At 41.4% G+C, this 16885-nt stretch overlaps 2 protein-coding genes across 3 annotated transcripts in view; one reads left to right on the top strand and one right to left on the bottom strand.

The window, feature by feature from the left end:
• RTN4IP1 (reticulon 4 interacting protein 1) overlaps positions 1–15512 on the top strand; it is a 126598-nt gene extending 111086 nt beyond the window's left edge. Inside the window, exons 9-10 of the mRNA XM_033867591.2 lie at positions 9655–9704; positions 15219–15512. Of these exons, the coding sequence (XP_033723482.1) occupies positions 9655–9660 (6 nt within the window). The 3' untranslated portion in view covers positions 9661–9704; positions 15219–15512. The remainder of the gene's footprint in view (positions 1–9654; positions 9705–15218) is intronic.
• Positions 328–16885, bottom strand: part of CRYBG1 (crystallin beta-gamma domain containing 1) — a 206664-nt gene continuing 190106 nt past the window's right edge. For both annotated transcript variants that reach the window (XM_019929506.3, XM_019929507.3), the window contains 9 exons: positions 16530–16656; positions 16299–16331; positions 15251–15363; positions 13564–13693; positions 10216–10355; positions 8488–8611; positions 7666–7824; positions 5837–5999; positions 328–2221 (listed from right to left, as the gene is read on the bottom strand). In XM_019929506.3, coding sequence (XP_019785065.2) covers positions 2133–2221; positions 5837–5999; positions 7666–7824; positions 8488–8611; positions 10216–10355; positions 13564–13693; positions 15251–15363; positions 16299–16331; positions 16530–16656 — 1078 coding nt within the window. In that variant the 3' untranslated portion in view covers positions 328–2132. The remainder of the gene's footprint in view (positions 2222–5836; positions 6000–7665; positions 7825–8487; positions 8612–10215; positions 10356–13563; positions 13694–15250; positions 15364–16298; positions 16332–16529; positions 16657–16885) is intronic.

The raw sequence follows: 16885 nt of genomic DNA, 5'->3' as shown, positions 1-16885 counted from the left end.
CAAAAGCAAGATGTTTTTCCAGGTGTGAATAAGCCACTTTTGACTTCTCTGAATTCAACCTCAGCTCTTTCTCTTTGAGGCCTCCCAGTGGTAGTGAGGGGCATCTCTCGAGGGACGACCTCACTTACCCTCATGTCCACTCGGAAAAGTGGAGTGTGCCCCTTCACCACTGAGTCTGGAAAGAGGGTAGTCAAAAATCTCCCCCTGCTGTTATTCTAGCAGCTCTGAAACCCACCTCGTCCAGATCAGACATTTGTTTCTAATCTGCCTGCTGACCCTCTTTGAAGTGTTACGAGGGCTAGAATGGACTCTCTCAGATTTCATCAATACGGTTAACCAGAAACAAGTTTATTCAAGAGATGAATTCAACACAGACTAGACAGTCTTACCCCACCTTACTGCAGTGAGACACACAAAGGCCTAAGGCCAGAGCTGTGCACCCAAGAACAAGACGCGTGGCGGCTGCTGCCGGACGTGTGCGAGCATCTTAAAGCTGAAGGTAAACTACTCTGATGGCCGCCACTGCCCACCACAGGCTCCAGAGGATCAACATTTTACAACTGGAAACATACGGAGTAGCTGAAAAGGAAACAAGATTTGTTCTTCCAAGCACCAGTGTTCAGTGACGAGGACAACGACATGAGGACAAAAGGAGGAAGCGTGTATTCAAGGAATGTTTAGCAGTTTTGTTCAAACTATGACCAGCACTGAGGCCAGGGAGCGTACAATCAGCAGCTAAATATTTTCAATTCCCACTGAAATACTTGCTGCGTCTTAGGGTTCTCAGATCTGAGATTTGGCCAACTAGGATTGCTTCAGTCTCCTTTCTTTCGCTTTCTGGAGAGAATTGCTGGTCATCCTCTTGAGCCCCCCACACCTCTCGTTTCTGCTCCCAGAAGTACATGACCTGAGGCTGTCCCCCAGCAGTCACAGCAGGTGCGGGGCTGTGGAGCCTCACAGGGAAGGCAGCCCCGTGCCAGTGCAGCCGGACAGGGGGGCAGGAAATTGGGCTAAAAGACCTGAGTTTAGCAAAGGCCTGCGTAACGCTGCTTCAGAACTACCTGTAGATGAGGATGGGCTCATAAATTAGGTCATGGTAATACTGTTTCAGTAGCATCTGCAAGAAAAGCACTAAACAACACTCACATGTGACATTCTAGAGTGGGTTAAAATAATCCAGATCCTGCTAATAAATGTTAGCAGACATGGACATGCTATCTTTGTAAATTTACTAATTTTTTAAAAATATGTTTTTGGCTGTGTTGGGTCTTTGCTGCTGTGCATAGGCTTTCTCTAGTTGCGGCGAGCAGGGGCTACTCTTCGTTGCGGTGTGTGGGCTTCTCATTGCAGTGGCTTCTCTTGTTGCGGAGCACGGGCTCTAGGTGCACGGGCTTCAGGAGCTGCGTCATGCAGGCTCAGTAGTTGTACCTCACGGGCTCAGCCACTCTGCATCACGTGGGATCTTCCTGGACCAGGGCTCGAACCCGTGTCCCCTGCATTGGCAGGCAGATTCTTAACCACTGTGCCCCCAGGGAAGTCCCCTAATTTTTAATATGAACAGAAACATTTTGTTTATACTTAGCTGCTTAAGGTAGGTCTGACTAGATAAGGCTTTCCCCACTTTGCTGTACGGCATAATTACTAAGTCCAGAAATCAGAAGATGAAGGACCAAAATTACAGGCCTAATAAATTATTTCTTCTCAGATGCTGAACAGTCTCCTACCATACAAACTTGAGCTTCTGTCCTTCCCTTTAAAGTGTACAGGACTTGTAGGTCTGCAAGGTCGGTAAGTTTGTTCTTGTTCTCTATCTTTGGATATAATTTAAACTGTACATAGTCTTGCTGCTAAGACAACCTGTTTAAGCAGCTACTGAAAAGAAATGAAAGGGATGAAACAAGAGGAGGATAAATGACTGGTTAAAACGATTACAGTCTTTTGAGAAGATGAGTGGTTGTCCTGGTCACGGTGGTGTGATTCAAGAGAGAATTTAGAGCTGTTGAAGGAGCAGGTCCACTTTCTTCTTGGTGCTTCTGTCTGCAGCCCTTGTTTTTTCTCTTTTTTTTGGTTTGTTTAAATAAGGTAGCTGAAAGACCTCCAGAAATATTCCTCCTGCATTCTTTAATTCAGGTCTATAGGACCATGGCTTCCCACACTTGTGTTGACTTCTCTTTGCTGACACTGTTGAGGATAAGGTGATTTTGATCATACTGTGTACCCCCTGAAAGACAGAAGAGGAAAACGATAGAAGGAAACATGCCCACGTGAAGAGGCTGTAGCAGACACAGTTTATCACAACACCAATGTAACAAGAGCAAGCAAAGTGTAAAACTATGTGCCTCGAGGAGCCCAGAAACGCACGGAGGGCTGAGAGGCTCCAGCCTCCGGGGGGCGATGTGTTAAAAAGCCCCATCATATGGCACCGGCGGGGGGCGGGGGCAGAATCTAGAAATGGGAAAAGGAGTAAAGAGATTGTGACAAATATTCAGTGTGGGATTGTGGATTTGAGATACCAGCAAAATAAGCAGGCAGGCCTGAGTAGAATAGTCATCGGAACAAATTTTGCATGAACAATGAAAAATAGTTGTATTAGGTCAAAGGGGAGGTCTGAGTGACACCCAGAAGTATAGGCAGGGCAGCACTCCCACTTCTGGGAACGCACAGGCTGTGGTGTATAAAAATTCATAGCATTTAACATGCTGCGTTCCATCAGACTGTAAAGCTAGTATGGTTTCCCTTTCACCGGAATATTTTTTTCCAAGGGTGCCTACTAGATATTTCAGATTCTTTAGCCTCGTGGCCTCTTCTTTCAATGGAGAAGTATCATTAACAAAAGAAAGGGCCATGTGATTTTTTTTTTCCAGTGTGGAGTAAACAGATACCTTATCCTTTTCAGCATAAGCCTCTGTACCAACGTCATAGCACCAAGGACTCCATCAAAATTAAAATCTGTTCAACTCGCTGGGGTAAGTGCGACTGGTATTGAAATCATACTGCAGCCTCAGGCCAAGAGGAATTAAATGTTCTTATTCTCTTTTAAAGCATTTACAAAACATCCAAAAGGTCTGAAAACTTACACAATAGATTTTGATAGGGAAATCATCTCTTATGCATGCCCCTCTTCTAAGAAATTGGTTAATCATCATGATAACTAAGAGCCTCTGCACAGCTAGGTATAGAATACGAAGGCAAGGTGCCCTGGGCATTTTATGCTTAAGTCTGGGAAAAAAAGTCACCACTACCACAAACCCCACCATCTCCACTGAGACACAACACACTCCACTCCACTGAGATTTCAGCAAATATTATCTTAAGGTCACAATGTCTTTTTTCATTCTTCAAGATTATAGTATCTTAAACATACCTTCTGTGTATATTACATCATAATTCTAATTAGAGTCATGATGACTAGAAAGTTCTTGAGAAATAATCTGATTCATTCTTTGCCTTTGGGGAGGATTAAAATCCTCACAGACTTTTTTAAAGTGAGTGTGAACTAGCTTATACTGTTGTTATAATGTCTTTGGTCTGGAATAATACACGGATGTCTACCAAAACACCAGGAGATAAAAGAAATAAACCTTATGGTAATATTAGTAGGTAACAAATGGTCAACAGTTGTAGCCAGTGAAAGTCACAGTCTCCTATTGAGGGATGTATTTCTATCCCCCTTGCACAGTATGTGGGATGTGTGGCCCTACTCTCTCTTGTCCACAAGATGGCATCATTCTCCCACATTCTGAGACATTTAAACTAGTTTAACAAGTGATTACTGTAGCTACCATACTCGATATACTGAGAGTTCACAAACATACAGAACAGTAGCCTTATTCCAAAGGCACTGGACTAATTTATATTGCATTTTAGGAAGTGATCTTGGAGCTTTCAAGCGAAGCCCTAAGGAGGAGGCTCCTGAAGTCCCACAGTCCTTTTCAGAGTCGAAGACTAGAAAGCCAGGAATCCTTACTCCTGGTCAACTGCCAGGGTAGCAAGTGGGGGAAAATCCCATATCCTTGGAGCTTCCAGAATGTAAGCGCTCTGAAGCCAAGGTACTGTCTTTTTTTTTTTCCTTTCAGTTTGATACCCCCAGTGTGTGGCACAGAGCCTGTCACATATTGGGTACCCAATAAATACATGTTGAAAGAATAAAAGGAATGCTCTAAGAGACTAGCTCGTAAAGATTACAGTGACCTTAACCCTGGACATAGGAAGCTGATCACATCTGTAAGAAACATGAGTCCGTATTTTCCCCAAAATCCATGTTTCCAATTCAGTCTAGTCGCACTCCTTTGGCTTCTCTGGAGGTTTTCAAACTCTATCTTGTATAGACTGAGGAGCTCCAGTTTAACAAGTTGTTCAAAGTAAGAATAGAATGATAGTGACTCTTAACAGTCTGAACCTCCGGTGGATCATCTATACAATGGGTATCTTACTTGTGGACACATGGACAGATCTGTCGTGCCAGCCTACAGTGCATTTGTCTCCTGCTGGTACTTTATACGCTGTACGACTTTGGGCCCCATCCAGCCTGGAGTGATATTGCTTAGTGGTGCTCCCTACATGTAGTGCCCTGCCTTTGCCTCACTAAACTTAGTTTGCCTCTGAGCACTTTTCTGTTCCTCAGATTCTCTGTAAATTCGAAGCCCATTGTTAGGTGGCTTGGCCACTCTCCCCACCTGCAGATCAGAAGTGACGGCCACTTTTCTCCAGGGGCAGTCACCAAAGCCCCTGATGGAAATGTTCAGGCTTATTCTCCATCTTCCACAAAATTTAGTTTAAAACCAGCTGTTTCTTTACCACTCTGTCTTAATTTTTAATGACAGCTTTGGCCTAGAACCCTGACTCAGGTAAAACTGAGCCAACTTTCTAGCCATGATTTAAAGTGGTGTGTGGTATAGTATGGTTCCACTAAATTGACGAACATAACCACACTGGTTTCCTGATAGGGGACAGAAAGTCTCCATTAATAATTTGAAGCAAAATTACCCCATATGACATGAATAAAACACACCATCGTCATTTGCTTGTCTATAGCAACAAAGGTTCACTGAATTCCCATGTCTACTTGAGGTCAGTTTTTTTTGCTTTATGTTGTTTTAAAATTATCATCAGTAGTTCTCGTAGACAGGCAGCATGGGCATTACCTGGGAACTTGTTAGACATGCAGATTCTTGGGCCCTACCCCAGACCTACTGAATCAGAACCTCTGAGGGTGGAACCCAGCAATCTGTGTTTTTTAACAAGCCCTCCAGGGGATTCTCATGCAGATAAAGTTTGGAAACCCCTGGCCTAAATGTATTTGTTCTTCCCCAAGCACCATCAATCGGTTTGCTCTGGATTAACTTCACTGAACAAATGTTCAGTTGAAATCTTTTTGGCTATGTTGTTTGTTTTAATTCCTTTTCAGTCTTAGATCTTTACAATGAAAGTTTACATGCGTGTACCTGAGAATCATCAACTCTACAGACTGAGGTCATAGCCTTTTAACTTGTGAATTTTAGTCTAACATTGTTATAATAAATGGTTTAAAGTCGGCCCATGTCCAGATTCCACCTCAGCACTTAATGGGTGTGAGACTGTGGCCAAACTGATTAACTCCTCTGAGCCGCAGTATGGAGGCTGTAAAGTGGGGGGAGGAGGGATAACACAGGCCTCTTGGGGCTGCTGTGAAGATCACGTGAGATAACGTAGGTACAGTGTATAGCATTGAGGCTGGCACGTAGTAAGGGATCACTTGCTATTAATAATAGTACATGCATCATTTTCAAAAGTAAAGAAGAGCTTTTTAGTTAACTAAAGAAGACACAACAAAGAAAATAAAGGAAACGATCCTTACCTTTGATATCTAAAACTAAATTTGGCTTCAGCTTGCTATAGATCCTGCCGTCAGACTTCATGCTCCAGAACTGACTGTCGATGTTCTGTTCGAGTGCCAGGCCCAGTTTAGAGCCAGAGGTTACTAGGTTCCCCACGATGGTCAGGCAGCAGTCTTCTGCTATCTGCTCAGTGGAAAAGACAAGGTATCGTAGACATGGGTGGATATACATTCAGCTACCATTGTAAGCAATTTCCTGTGTGAGCTGATTTTTAAAGTTATCTTAGTTCCTAGCTTCATTTATACCCCACATGAGGAATTTCAGCTTTTAGCCATGGTAACTGGGATCAAACAAATATTTATGCCCTTCATTTCAGATAACCTGTGATAGAAAGTTCTCAATTCTTGTCCATTGTTAAGAGATTTATGCCCTTTGTGAGGCCCTCTGTCTTATAAGTAAGGGAAGCCTCCTTAGAACACTAAAAATGCCCATCATGATATTTCCCCCCAGAAATCACCATGATCTGAGGCTGGGTCTGTAGCTAATCTCCCCAATGTATCCACTCCACTCAGCCTGACCCTTCCGGAATATGACTGCATCTCTAATTTTGAAGGCTGCTGTAGCACTGAAGTTGCTAAAAGGGCATTTTATCATTTTAAAACTTGGAATTCCATTTACTGATTTGTCTTGTCTTCCCCTTCATGAGAAATGTCTAAAATTTTCTAAAAAGGCATGCTATCCAAGTATAAAAAGAGAAAACATAAATGCAGTAGAGTGTGTTCTAATGCAAAGATCTTATGGGTCCTTCTATGAAGTGAATCTACCCTTAATATAATATAAATAAGGTATGGTAGTCATGTTCATATGGCATTCACACATATTGCTATAGAAAATGCTTATGAAAAGTGTACTGTTCTACAATATATTGAGATAAAAGGATTGTGATAATCTAGGACACTTTCCTTTTTCTCACTGACCTACCAAATTCAAAGCTGTTAAAATAATATCACTGTAATGTTCATTAGAAATAATTGTTGAAAGATGCCATTTTCTTGAATTAAGATAATTCAAAGGCAGAAGCTTTTTCTATGCCTCTATATTAGTTACTTCTGTTTCCCATGCTATTTCTTCTATGCATGTCTAAATAGTACTTCTGTTTACTTAAAGGATGACTCTCCCTCAAGCACAACAGACCCAATTAACAAGTTGTACTTCCTTTCAGCAGGCCGTAATGCCTTCTGCTGACTCACAGGGCACCAGGATTAAAAAAATCAGGAGCAAACAGTCAAGCCCATAAAATCAAGGAGTTAAAATGAGTACGTACAATAGAAGTGTGAGCATCTCTCATAAAATCTTACAGCACTCAGCTTTTAAATGTGCATTGTGGCGGGAGTGATAGGAGGGAGATGGGCAATTTTCCATTTTACAACGTGTGACAATTAGGAAATGGACTGTGTTGTACACAGGGTGGTTATCTCTTCACGCTTCAACCTAGTCTGTGGGGTCCTCCAAAATGGAAACAAACCAAGAGTGATCTGTGTTGATAATGATGGGGCTTATAAGTTTATTTCTATAACAAGTAGGTTAAGGAAAAAGGGGAGGGTAACACAGACACTTGCTTTTTCTATTACTGTATAAAAATCAAGTATAGATATAAAGATTCTATCTTGGATCAGTGCTAGATTTACCTCCCATTTGGTTCCTAAACAGGTTCTATCAGAACTAAGAAATAGTTTCATGAAAAACCGTCTAACTTATTTCTGAAAATGCTCCAGGAATCATGAAGTAGCATCTATTTTACTTGAGGAGAGATGCTATTATAGACCCTTGTCTAATCCAAAAAGCTCACCCTGCATTTGAAGCATCCTTCTTGATACATCCAAATCTGATCATCAGCACCGACATCCTCCATGACCTGTATTCTGAGAAGCTTCAGATCCTCTAAGTTTCCATTGGTTGACATGAATAACCCTGTTGCTTTGTTTCGAAGTCTGAAATAAATTCGTTTCTAGAAGACAAAACCCCAGCAATAGTCATATACAAGCTGTACTTCAGAAGCACTGAACAAGCATCAGTAGCAGGGGCAGAATCCCAGATGAGGCTGGATAAGGGAAAACTGCTACATCTGAGAGTTTCAGAGGCTTTAGGATTTTCTCAGTGAGGAGAGGCTGACAGAATTTCAAAGTGCCTGGGGCTGGGAGCCTGCCTATGGACAACCCAGGGCTTGGGACATACCAGGTTTTTTGTTTGTTTTGTTTTTTTTTTTTTACAGTACACGGGCCTCTCACTGTTGTGGCCTCTCCCATTGTGGAGCACAGGCTCCGGACGCGCAGGCTCAGCGGCCATGACTCACGGGCCCAGCCGCTCCGCGGCATGTGGGATCTTCCCGGACCGGGGCACGAACCCGTGTCCCCTGCATCGGCAGGCGGACTCTCAACCACTGCGCCACCAGGGAAGCCCCATACCAGGTTTTGATGTCAGGTGTAATAACATTTCTGAAAGCAGTCACAACCTTCTGGCACCAGAGACACAGCCGAAATTCAGAAATTCTCGGGGGTGGGGTGGGGGAGAGGCCAATTTCACACTTAAAATTGAAACTAAAAAGTTAATTACATTTACAAAAAAGATTTCAGAGAAGAGTCTATTCAAAGCATGTAAAAGAAGAAAGTACCTGAACAAAAGGTCGTAGAGAACCTATTTGGCGACAGCCACTGAATTCATACCAATTAGGCACTTCTGCTGGTGACAACAGGAACTGTCGACCCCTGTAATTGCCATATTCATAAGTAACCCATCTGGAAAACAAAAAGAGATAACCACAGTAAGTAGCAATATCCATTTCACAGTGGGCACCAATTATATTTTCAGAACACTTTGATTTTTAGACTGAGCTTTTTATTTTTGGCTGCGTTGGGTCTTCATTGCTGTACTTGGGCTTTCTCTAGTTGCGGTGAGTGGGGGCTACTCTTCATTGCGGTGCACAGACTTCTTATTGTGGTGGCCTCTCTTGTTGCAGCATGCGGGCTTCAGCAGTTGTGGCTCATGGGCTCTAGAGCGCAGGCTCAGTAGTTGTGGCACACAGGCTTAGTTGCTCCATGGCACGTGGGATCTTCCTGGACCAGGGATCGAACCCATGTCCCCTGCATTGGCAGGCGGATTCTTAACCACTGCGCCACCAGGGAAGTACCTAGACCGAGCTTTTTATACTTTAAATATATGTTGGAGGATAAAAAAAGGAAACTACCTTATTATCAAAAACAGCTACAGCACCCATGTCTTGACAAATAGCAAATTCATGGTACATGAGTATTTATGCCCAAAAGTTCCACTCTTGAAGAGAAATAGGTAAGTTTTTTCTTCAATAGAGATAGTCTTTTAGCAGGACAGCCCAGTACTTCCTGTGAACTTTACATAAAACATCTTCAGTTGTAATAATAGACCTTTATTTAAATGGTTAATACTTGTAAAGTTCTTACACAGGGTGCTATATAAGGGTTAGATAAAAATAGATAACTAAGTTTTATTTAAAATGAGAGTAATCTTCCTCAATCCAGAGAACTACTAAAGATACTCAGGTCTCTTCCACACAGAGATGCTGGTACCCACACCTGAAGTCTGGGTTCCAGCGCAGACCAGCATGCAAGCAACACAGCAATCTTTCTCTCTGGTTGATGTATTACATCAAGGTTCTCTGTTTTTAACCCTGCAACTCTAAAATGTTATCATCGTAGTCATTTTATCATAAAAACAAAATATTAGTTTAAACCTGTTGGGGAAAAAAAGTCATGCATAAAATTCTATCAATCACCCTAATAATCCGAATTTGTTCTTTAAATAGCTATAGTCCTCTCCACCATTTGATGCCTTCAAACTACACCTGCTGTTTCGGTGAGTGAAAGAAAAATACTTTTGTAAAAACACATTACATTGATAGTCCTTATTCATTTTTACATCTTAATTTCAAAATTATTCAAAGTTGAGAAAAATGTTCCCATGTTGACATTAAGTCATTTTGCCTATAACATCTGCTAGTCACTCCTAGCCGAAGGAAAATCCCAACCCTTACTCCAAAATCAAAGGACTTGGTCTTTCAAAAGGATAAGCAAAATCAGTTCTCTTTCCTACTTGCTAAGGAAGTGCTCAATTTATTGCAAAGCGTTCGCCTAGGAACTTTGAGAGTCCTTATCTTAAGTAAACTAAAAATCTGGATGAAGAGATGATGTCCCACACATGGCTCTTCCCAATAGGAAAAGTATACTGTGAGGGAACATAAATATTAACCCTTACAGAAAAAAAGGGGTTATATGTCAATTTGGTTAAGGTAACAGAGAAGAGAAATATGATCAAACTTAATTTTTAAAATCTATTTTATTGAATAAACAAGTAGGAACTCACTTACATGCCACCAATCACCTGAACAGAGCGTATGCGCGTGTTGAATCCTAGGGATTGGAGATTAACTATTTCTGTACTAAATTCAATCTTTTTTCCTTTGAAGTCTTCTCTTTCAAAAAGAATAATTGTTGGTTCAGACAATTCCTGTTTAGGAACAAAAATAATGTTCTGTTACTCATCCTTGATAGTAATTCGAACTTAACATGAAAATCACCTTGTTACAAGGACAAAGCAGAAGATCTGGCTGGACTTGGCCTGCTCATAAACTCCCTTTTCCAGCAACGTCTGGGTGGTTATATACTCCAAAGCTAAAGCAAGGAAGGATGGAGGGCAGAAAGTTTTTCCCTTACATAGAAAGGCAGGTAAATGTAAAGTATTATAAAATGGGGAACATATCCCAGGCATAAAGGAACAGGTATATATGCCTGGAATATCAATTCTAATGGACTTTATTTTCAACTTTTCTGTTTTCTATTGAGATAAGAAGGGGCTGGAAAGTCAAAGACATAAATGGCGAGGGGCGGGGGCTGTGGTGATCTTTGGGGGTCTAGTGGTAATCTGCCTAATAAAGGAAGCTTCCCCTTGTATGCATTTTCAGATGTCTTTTTGTTGTTGTTTTTAACTGTCAATAAGACAATGATTCTGTGTATCCCCAAACTTTCCTGTAGGAATAATTGTTAGGAGAGAAAAAATAGGATGGAAGCCCCAAGTTCAAGTCCACTGATTTTCAGAAAAATGAGATGTTGGCAGCTTATGCTTGTTTTTCAGATTACAGACCCTTATGACCCTAGACTAAGCTCTGATGATAATAATCCTAAAATCATAAATGATACATGAAAAATTCCCTAACTTGCTTAAAGTTTTGTGGCAACGGTGTGACACCTTACTGCTTCATTTATGTGGATGTGCTCTGATGTGTAGAAAGATCTTGACCAATAAACAGAGCAGATCAGTGTGTAGACGTGTTCTATATGGTCTAGAAATTAGGTTATATAAACCATACAAGAAGGAAATGACAGAAACTGTGGTAGTATCACTACTTTGCACGTTCACTGCACTTTTCTGAGCTGGCATGCTAAAACGTTCCAAGCACTCTAATCTAGCGACAACAACCAAACGATTTTGAAGTACTAAGTCACAATTAAAATATACGTTCTTAATATGGGTAAAATATTCATTTCATCGTAATCAAAACTTAAAAGAACATCATCTGTAAATGTCAAAAGTGATGTGAGCATATATGCTAAGTTCTGCTTGAAGGGAGGCATTTGAAAGCTTTAAATCTAAAGTGGGTTTGTTTTTTTTAAATACTTGTAGGTTGCTTTTAGAATTCTAAGCAGGTTAAATATCAAATTTTTAGATATTTTATTATTTGTAAGCTAATGAATCTTACCACATCATTTTATGTTTCACTGCTACTATTTTCACATCTCAAGGAAGGTCAACATTTTCGTTATTTGAACGGGCAGGAGGGGATGAGAAAAAGCCAGCTCACATATGTTCCTTCTACCTTTAAAGCTAAAATCACCAACTACGTATGTTTAAAGCTTTTTATGAGATATCAGCTACCAAAAACTAACAAATACTTCCCAAACTGTCAGATACACCCAGACTTTAACATCTGAACATTATCTTGCAGTATTGTTCTATCGAATATTGCTTTGTCTGTATTAAAATTAAAGATCTCTGGTCAAAAAGGAGCACTATAATCTGGATTGGCACATACATGAGAAACTGAGAAAAGTCATTTCATTGCAAATCTCTAAAACAACAGAGGAATAGATTTAAAAACTATAAGGAATTTCTGCAAATCAATAACAACAATGACGGGAAACTAAAGAGCTGGGCAAAGGATATAAATAGGCAATTCACTGAACAGAAAACCTAAATGACTAGTACGTATATGAGATCTCACCAACAGTGAAATGCAAACTAACACAACTTCTACCCCATTCTTTCAAACTGACAAAAGTTAGAATGTCAGAGAATACTCAATAATGGCCATGATGCTGAAAACGAATCCACATGCACTGCCAGCAACAGTGTAAAGTGGTGGAATTCGGCAGTACTTACTGAAGGTTGCATATTCACGCACGTGAGATCCAGTAAATCCACTCTTTGTTTTTGGCTGCACTGGGTCTTCGTTGCTGCCCACAGGCTTTCTCTAGTTGCGGCAAGCGGGGGCCCCTCTTCATTGTGGTGGGCGTGTTTCTCATCGCGGTGTCTTCTCTTGTTGCAGAGCACAGGCTCTAGGCGCGCGGGCTCTAGAGCGCAGGCTTAGTAGTTGTGGCGCACGGGCTTAGTTGCTCTGCGGCATGTGGGATCTTCCCGGACCAGGGCTCGAACCCGTGTCCCCTGCACTGGCAGGCAGATTCTTAACCACTGTGCCACCAGGGAAGTCCCAATCCACTTTTTAATACGTATCCCCAAAAGATCCCAGGGTAATCCATTATGCTGTATGTACATCTAGTTAATGATTCCATATTGTAAATACATATTACATCATGGGCACCCATTAGAATCAATAACTAGATGTACACACAGCATAACGGATGGCTCCCAAAAAATTTCAAGTAAGGAGAGTTTTTATAACATGATGAGAACTACAGCATAATACTGTATATAAATTAAAAGGCTGTATACATATTTTTAAAAACATGTATTTTATAGGAATATCCAAGCTGTACTCCAAACACATTAGAATGGGTACCTCTAAAGGTAGAGGTATAGAAATAGGGCTCAGGGGGACTTCCCTGGTGGTCCAGTGGTAAAGAATCTGCCTTACAATGCAGGGGACACGGGTTCAATCCCTGGTCGGGGAACTAAGATCCCACATGGCGCAGGGCAGCTAAGCCAGCGCCCTGAAACTACTGAGCTCGGGCGCCTCGATGAGAGAGCCCGAGTGCCGCAAACTACAGAGCCCATGCGCCCTGGAGCCTGCACACCACAACAAAAGATCCCGCATGCCTCAACAAAGATCCTGCAACTAAGACCCGATGCAGCCATAAATAAATTAATTAATTAATTAATAATAAATAAATAAATCTTGAAAAACAGAAATAGGGCTCAGGTGTGAAACGGAAAAAAACAAGACGGAAGGGCCTTGAACTAGCCCATGATTGTGCACTGTGCACCATGACTGGCCCAACACTGCCCCTGAAGTCTGAGAAAACAGCAAACAGTTTACGTTTTAAAGATCTGGAAAGAGACCAGGGTAGGAAGTTGTCCACGAAACTATTTTTTCTGCCTCCAACTTTGTCCTGAGTAAGCCTGCCTGCTGGTTCCCTTGCTCTGTCTGTCAGCTGTGTGACCATACACCTCTGTAACGCTATATTCACCCTGAGATACTTACGACATCTATAAAACGAACAGACTTGAAAGTTGCTTCAGGCAGACATCCCATTGCAGACAGCGAAGGATAGTGGCCTTCCTCCAACACGTACTGATTACCCGAGAAATTTTCTCCGTCATATGCAACCCAGCTATAGAGGGAAAACCACACACACACGTATAAAGTGTAATTTGAGTCTTCCTAGTCAAGGAGTCTGAATTTAGAGGTAGCTGCCATACAATAAACAATGCTTATGGCTAACAGTGTTCTCTCTGCAAAAATGTCTGGATATGTTTACTGCATTTCATCTTGTGGCAACCTAATATTCATAAGTCATTTGGGAAATACAACATTTTTCTCCATGAAATGATTAATGCTTTCACCTCTCCACCTACCAGCATTCCTTGCACCTCTCATGGTGCCACCATTCTCCCAGCCAAGGTGGTTCTGTCAAGCCCTTGAGTCTTCGAGTCTTTTCTGAACACTCCTTCAACCTTCAGAGCTAGTCAGTCACCTGGGTCTACTGCTTCCTCCCCAGATTTCTCCCTCACCCCTTTATCCTCATTTCCAACACCTCTGCACTGGGCCAGGAGTCAAGATACCACAGTGACTTAGACAAGTCACTTAGTCTCTCTAGCACTCAGCATTATTGACAAAATGGTGATTTACCATGCTTCCCTAGAGGAGGTGGGGGTCTTTTTGTTTTGTTTTTGTTTAACCCAACACATACTTATTGAGGAATAACTGTGTGTCAGGTATTTTTCCATTGCTGGGGATATAACAAGACAAAATCCCTGTTATCTTGAAGTTTATACCCTAGTGAGCTGAGACAGACAATAAATGAATAACAAAAAAGTACATGCCTGGTAGTAATAAATGAAGCAGCATATGGGACAAAGAGAAACTAGGACAGAGGTGCAGGTATGTGCTAATCAACAGTGAAGCTTCATATAAATCTACGCATTTGAATGCAAAGCCGGTGCTCTTTCCACTTTGCATTGCCAAATGGCATGATGGTGCTGTTTAGACCATGAAGAACTATATGATTAAAGGCATTACTACTACTACTACTGCTACTACTACTTATTATTATTCAACTTAATTCATCACCTTTTGCACAGATTGCTCCAAGGGTTTCCTGATCCGTTTCCCTGACTTTGAGCTCCTCGCCTTGCCCATCTTGTTTTCCTTTGGCATCCATCCAAATTCATATGCTCAGAAGAGTCATCACCTGAGCCCACCCTCCCTGTCCAAACTCACTTCCCCTCCCCCCTGTACAAAGCCCTCCCAGCTAGAGAGGGTGGTGTGCCCCTCATCAGCATCTCCACCCCAACCATGCACTTGCCTATCATGCAGAATGCCTGCCCTACTCCTACCCATCTGTAAAAAAAAATCTATCTTGGGAGGTCCTTAGAGATGATCTAAAGTCCCTTTACAGATGACGGGAGAGGCCTAGAGAGCAGAGAACCTGGTCTGAGTCCCACTGCACAACGAGGTGGTGATCTTCAACTTCTCCCACCCACACTGATGTCCATGTCCTCTGCCGCCCAGCACTCAGTGCTCTGAAGTCCACTTCAGTACTCACACGGTCTTGTACTATGTGGTGGTCTCATAAGGTACCAGGCTCCTACAAGTGTATTTACTTGCTGATATGTGAATCCTGTTTTCCCCCACAGGTTGGGCTCTGCCAGTCCACTGTTTTGCTTACCTGCCTCCTAAAACTCTGCAAGACTTGGCAGAAAATGACTCATCAATTTGACTTGTTGTTTCTTCAAAACACTGACTGCGACCTTGAAACTGTGGTTCCGAAAACAAGTGAATCTTTGAAAAAGTAAACGGAAATACATAAAATTCTTTTCCTAAACACATTAACTCATTCAGCCTCTGAAATGATAACCAAACATGACCTGCTAACTTTTGTTACTGTAAACTGGCATGAATTTTATAAAACCTTTAATTTTTTACTTCTACATTAATGATCAATTAGAAATACTTTGGCTGCACCATTCGTGATTGTTTAATTTCATTCAGAGACATCAAAGGATAGTCCAACAATAGAGGCAGCTTTCTACAGAACACCCTCTTGTAACAAGCTGCCAGGCATTTTAAAGCTTTACTGTGGCCAAAAGTAATTGTTCACAGTTCTAACATTTACAAGAAACTGTATTTTGGAAACATGTAGTGCAGTTTTCCTCCCTCTCAATGGAAGCTACCTGCTGACTTATTAGACTCTTTTGTATGCCAATAAAGGAGGCTACAGTGGTGTTCGTGCCTCTGTAATTATGGCTCTCTGAACACTTCCATTAAAAAGTCTTTAACAAATTTAACACTTCAGTTGATACAGAGAGTCAGCATTCAAAAGGCTTAAGTGAGACACCATATAAAAGACACTATATAAAAAGCCTAATGCAGACACAGCAAATACGAAAATTCATTTTACTGTTTTCCACAATAACTCTACGCTGTTGTTTGAAATACTAATCCTAGTGTATTAATGTAAAACTCTGATCCACTGTAATGATATAAAAATTTAACTTTACATAAGAACATTTTATAAGAAATATTTAGATATGGGTCAGTGCTATCAATTAAGCCTTACTGTAAACTTAAATTAATTTTAAAATATAGTTATGCTTTCAGGCACAAAAATGGGTAAAACTAACAATATGTTCCCAAATGTATGATGTTTTACACATAAATTCAGCTTTTTAACAGAAGGTTTCTAATTATGAATGATAGAATGTTTGTTAAGTTACCTGATTTTGTCTCCCTGGTCTGGTGAAAGAATCCTAAGAATTTTTAGAGAGAAGAGAAAAGGAAGTGAGTGGGGCAGACATCTTGCAAATTGTTCTGTGGGTCATTGACAATTACCATTAAAAATAGTCTCAGGATAGTTTCTATAGTTAAGTATTACATGAACCAGAAGCACACGTTAAGGGAATCCAAAATTCAGTTAAATATTCTCAGAGAAAAATGTAACTCCTTACCAAACATATGGGTTGAACAGAAGAGATCTTACAATTTTTGCCTCCCCAGTCCTCAAAGCTGGTATAAAAGCCTTTATCCAGTATATACTGTTCTCCTGTGAAGTCAGGATTTTCATAGGCTACCCATCTAAAGAGACAAAAAACACTGACTTGTTATAGTTCATAGTTTACATTCACAATAAAACTATCACACCCAGGGCTTCCCTGGTGGCGCAGTGGTTGAGAATCTATCTGCCTGCCAATGCAGGGGACACGGGTTCGAGCCCTGGTCTGGGAAGATCCCACATGCCGCGGAGCAACTGGGCCCGTGAGCCACAACTACTGAGCCTGCGCGTCTGGAGCCTGTGCTCCACAGA

The sequence above is a fragment of the Tursiops truncatus genome, chromosome 12 (genome assembly GCF_011762595.2).
Source record: "Tursiops truncatus isolate mTurTru1 chromosome 12, mTurTru1.mat.Y, whole genome shotgun sequence".
In the NCBI taxonomy this organism is placed as follows: Eukaryota; Metazoa; Chordata; class Mammalia; order Artiodactyla; family Delphinidae; genus Tursiops; species Tursiops truncatus.
This window is presented reverse-complemented; position numbering and strand designations above follow the sequence as displayed.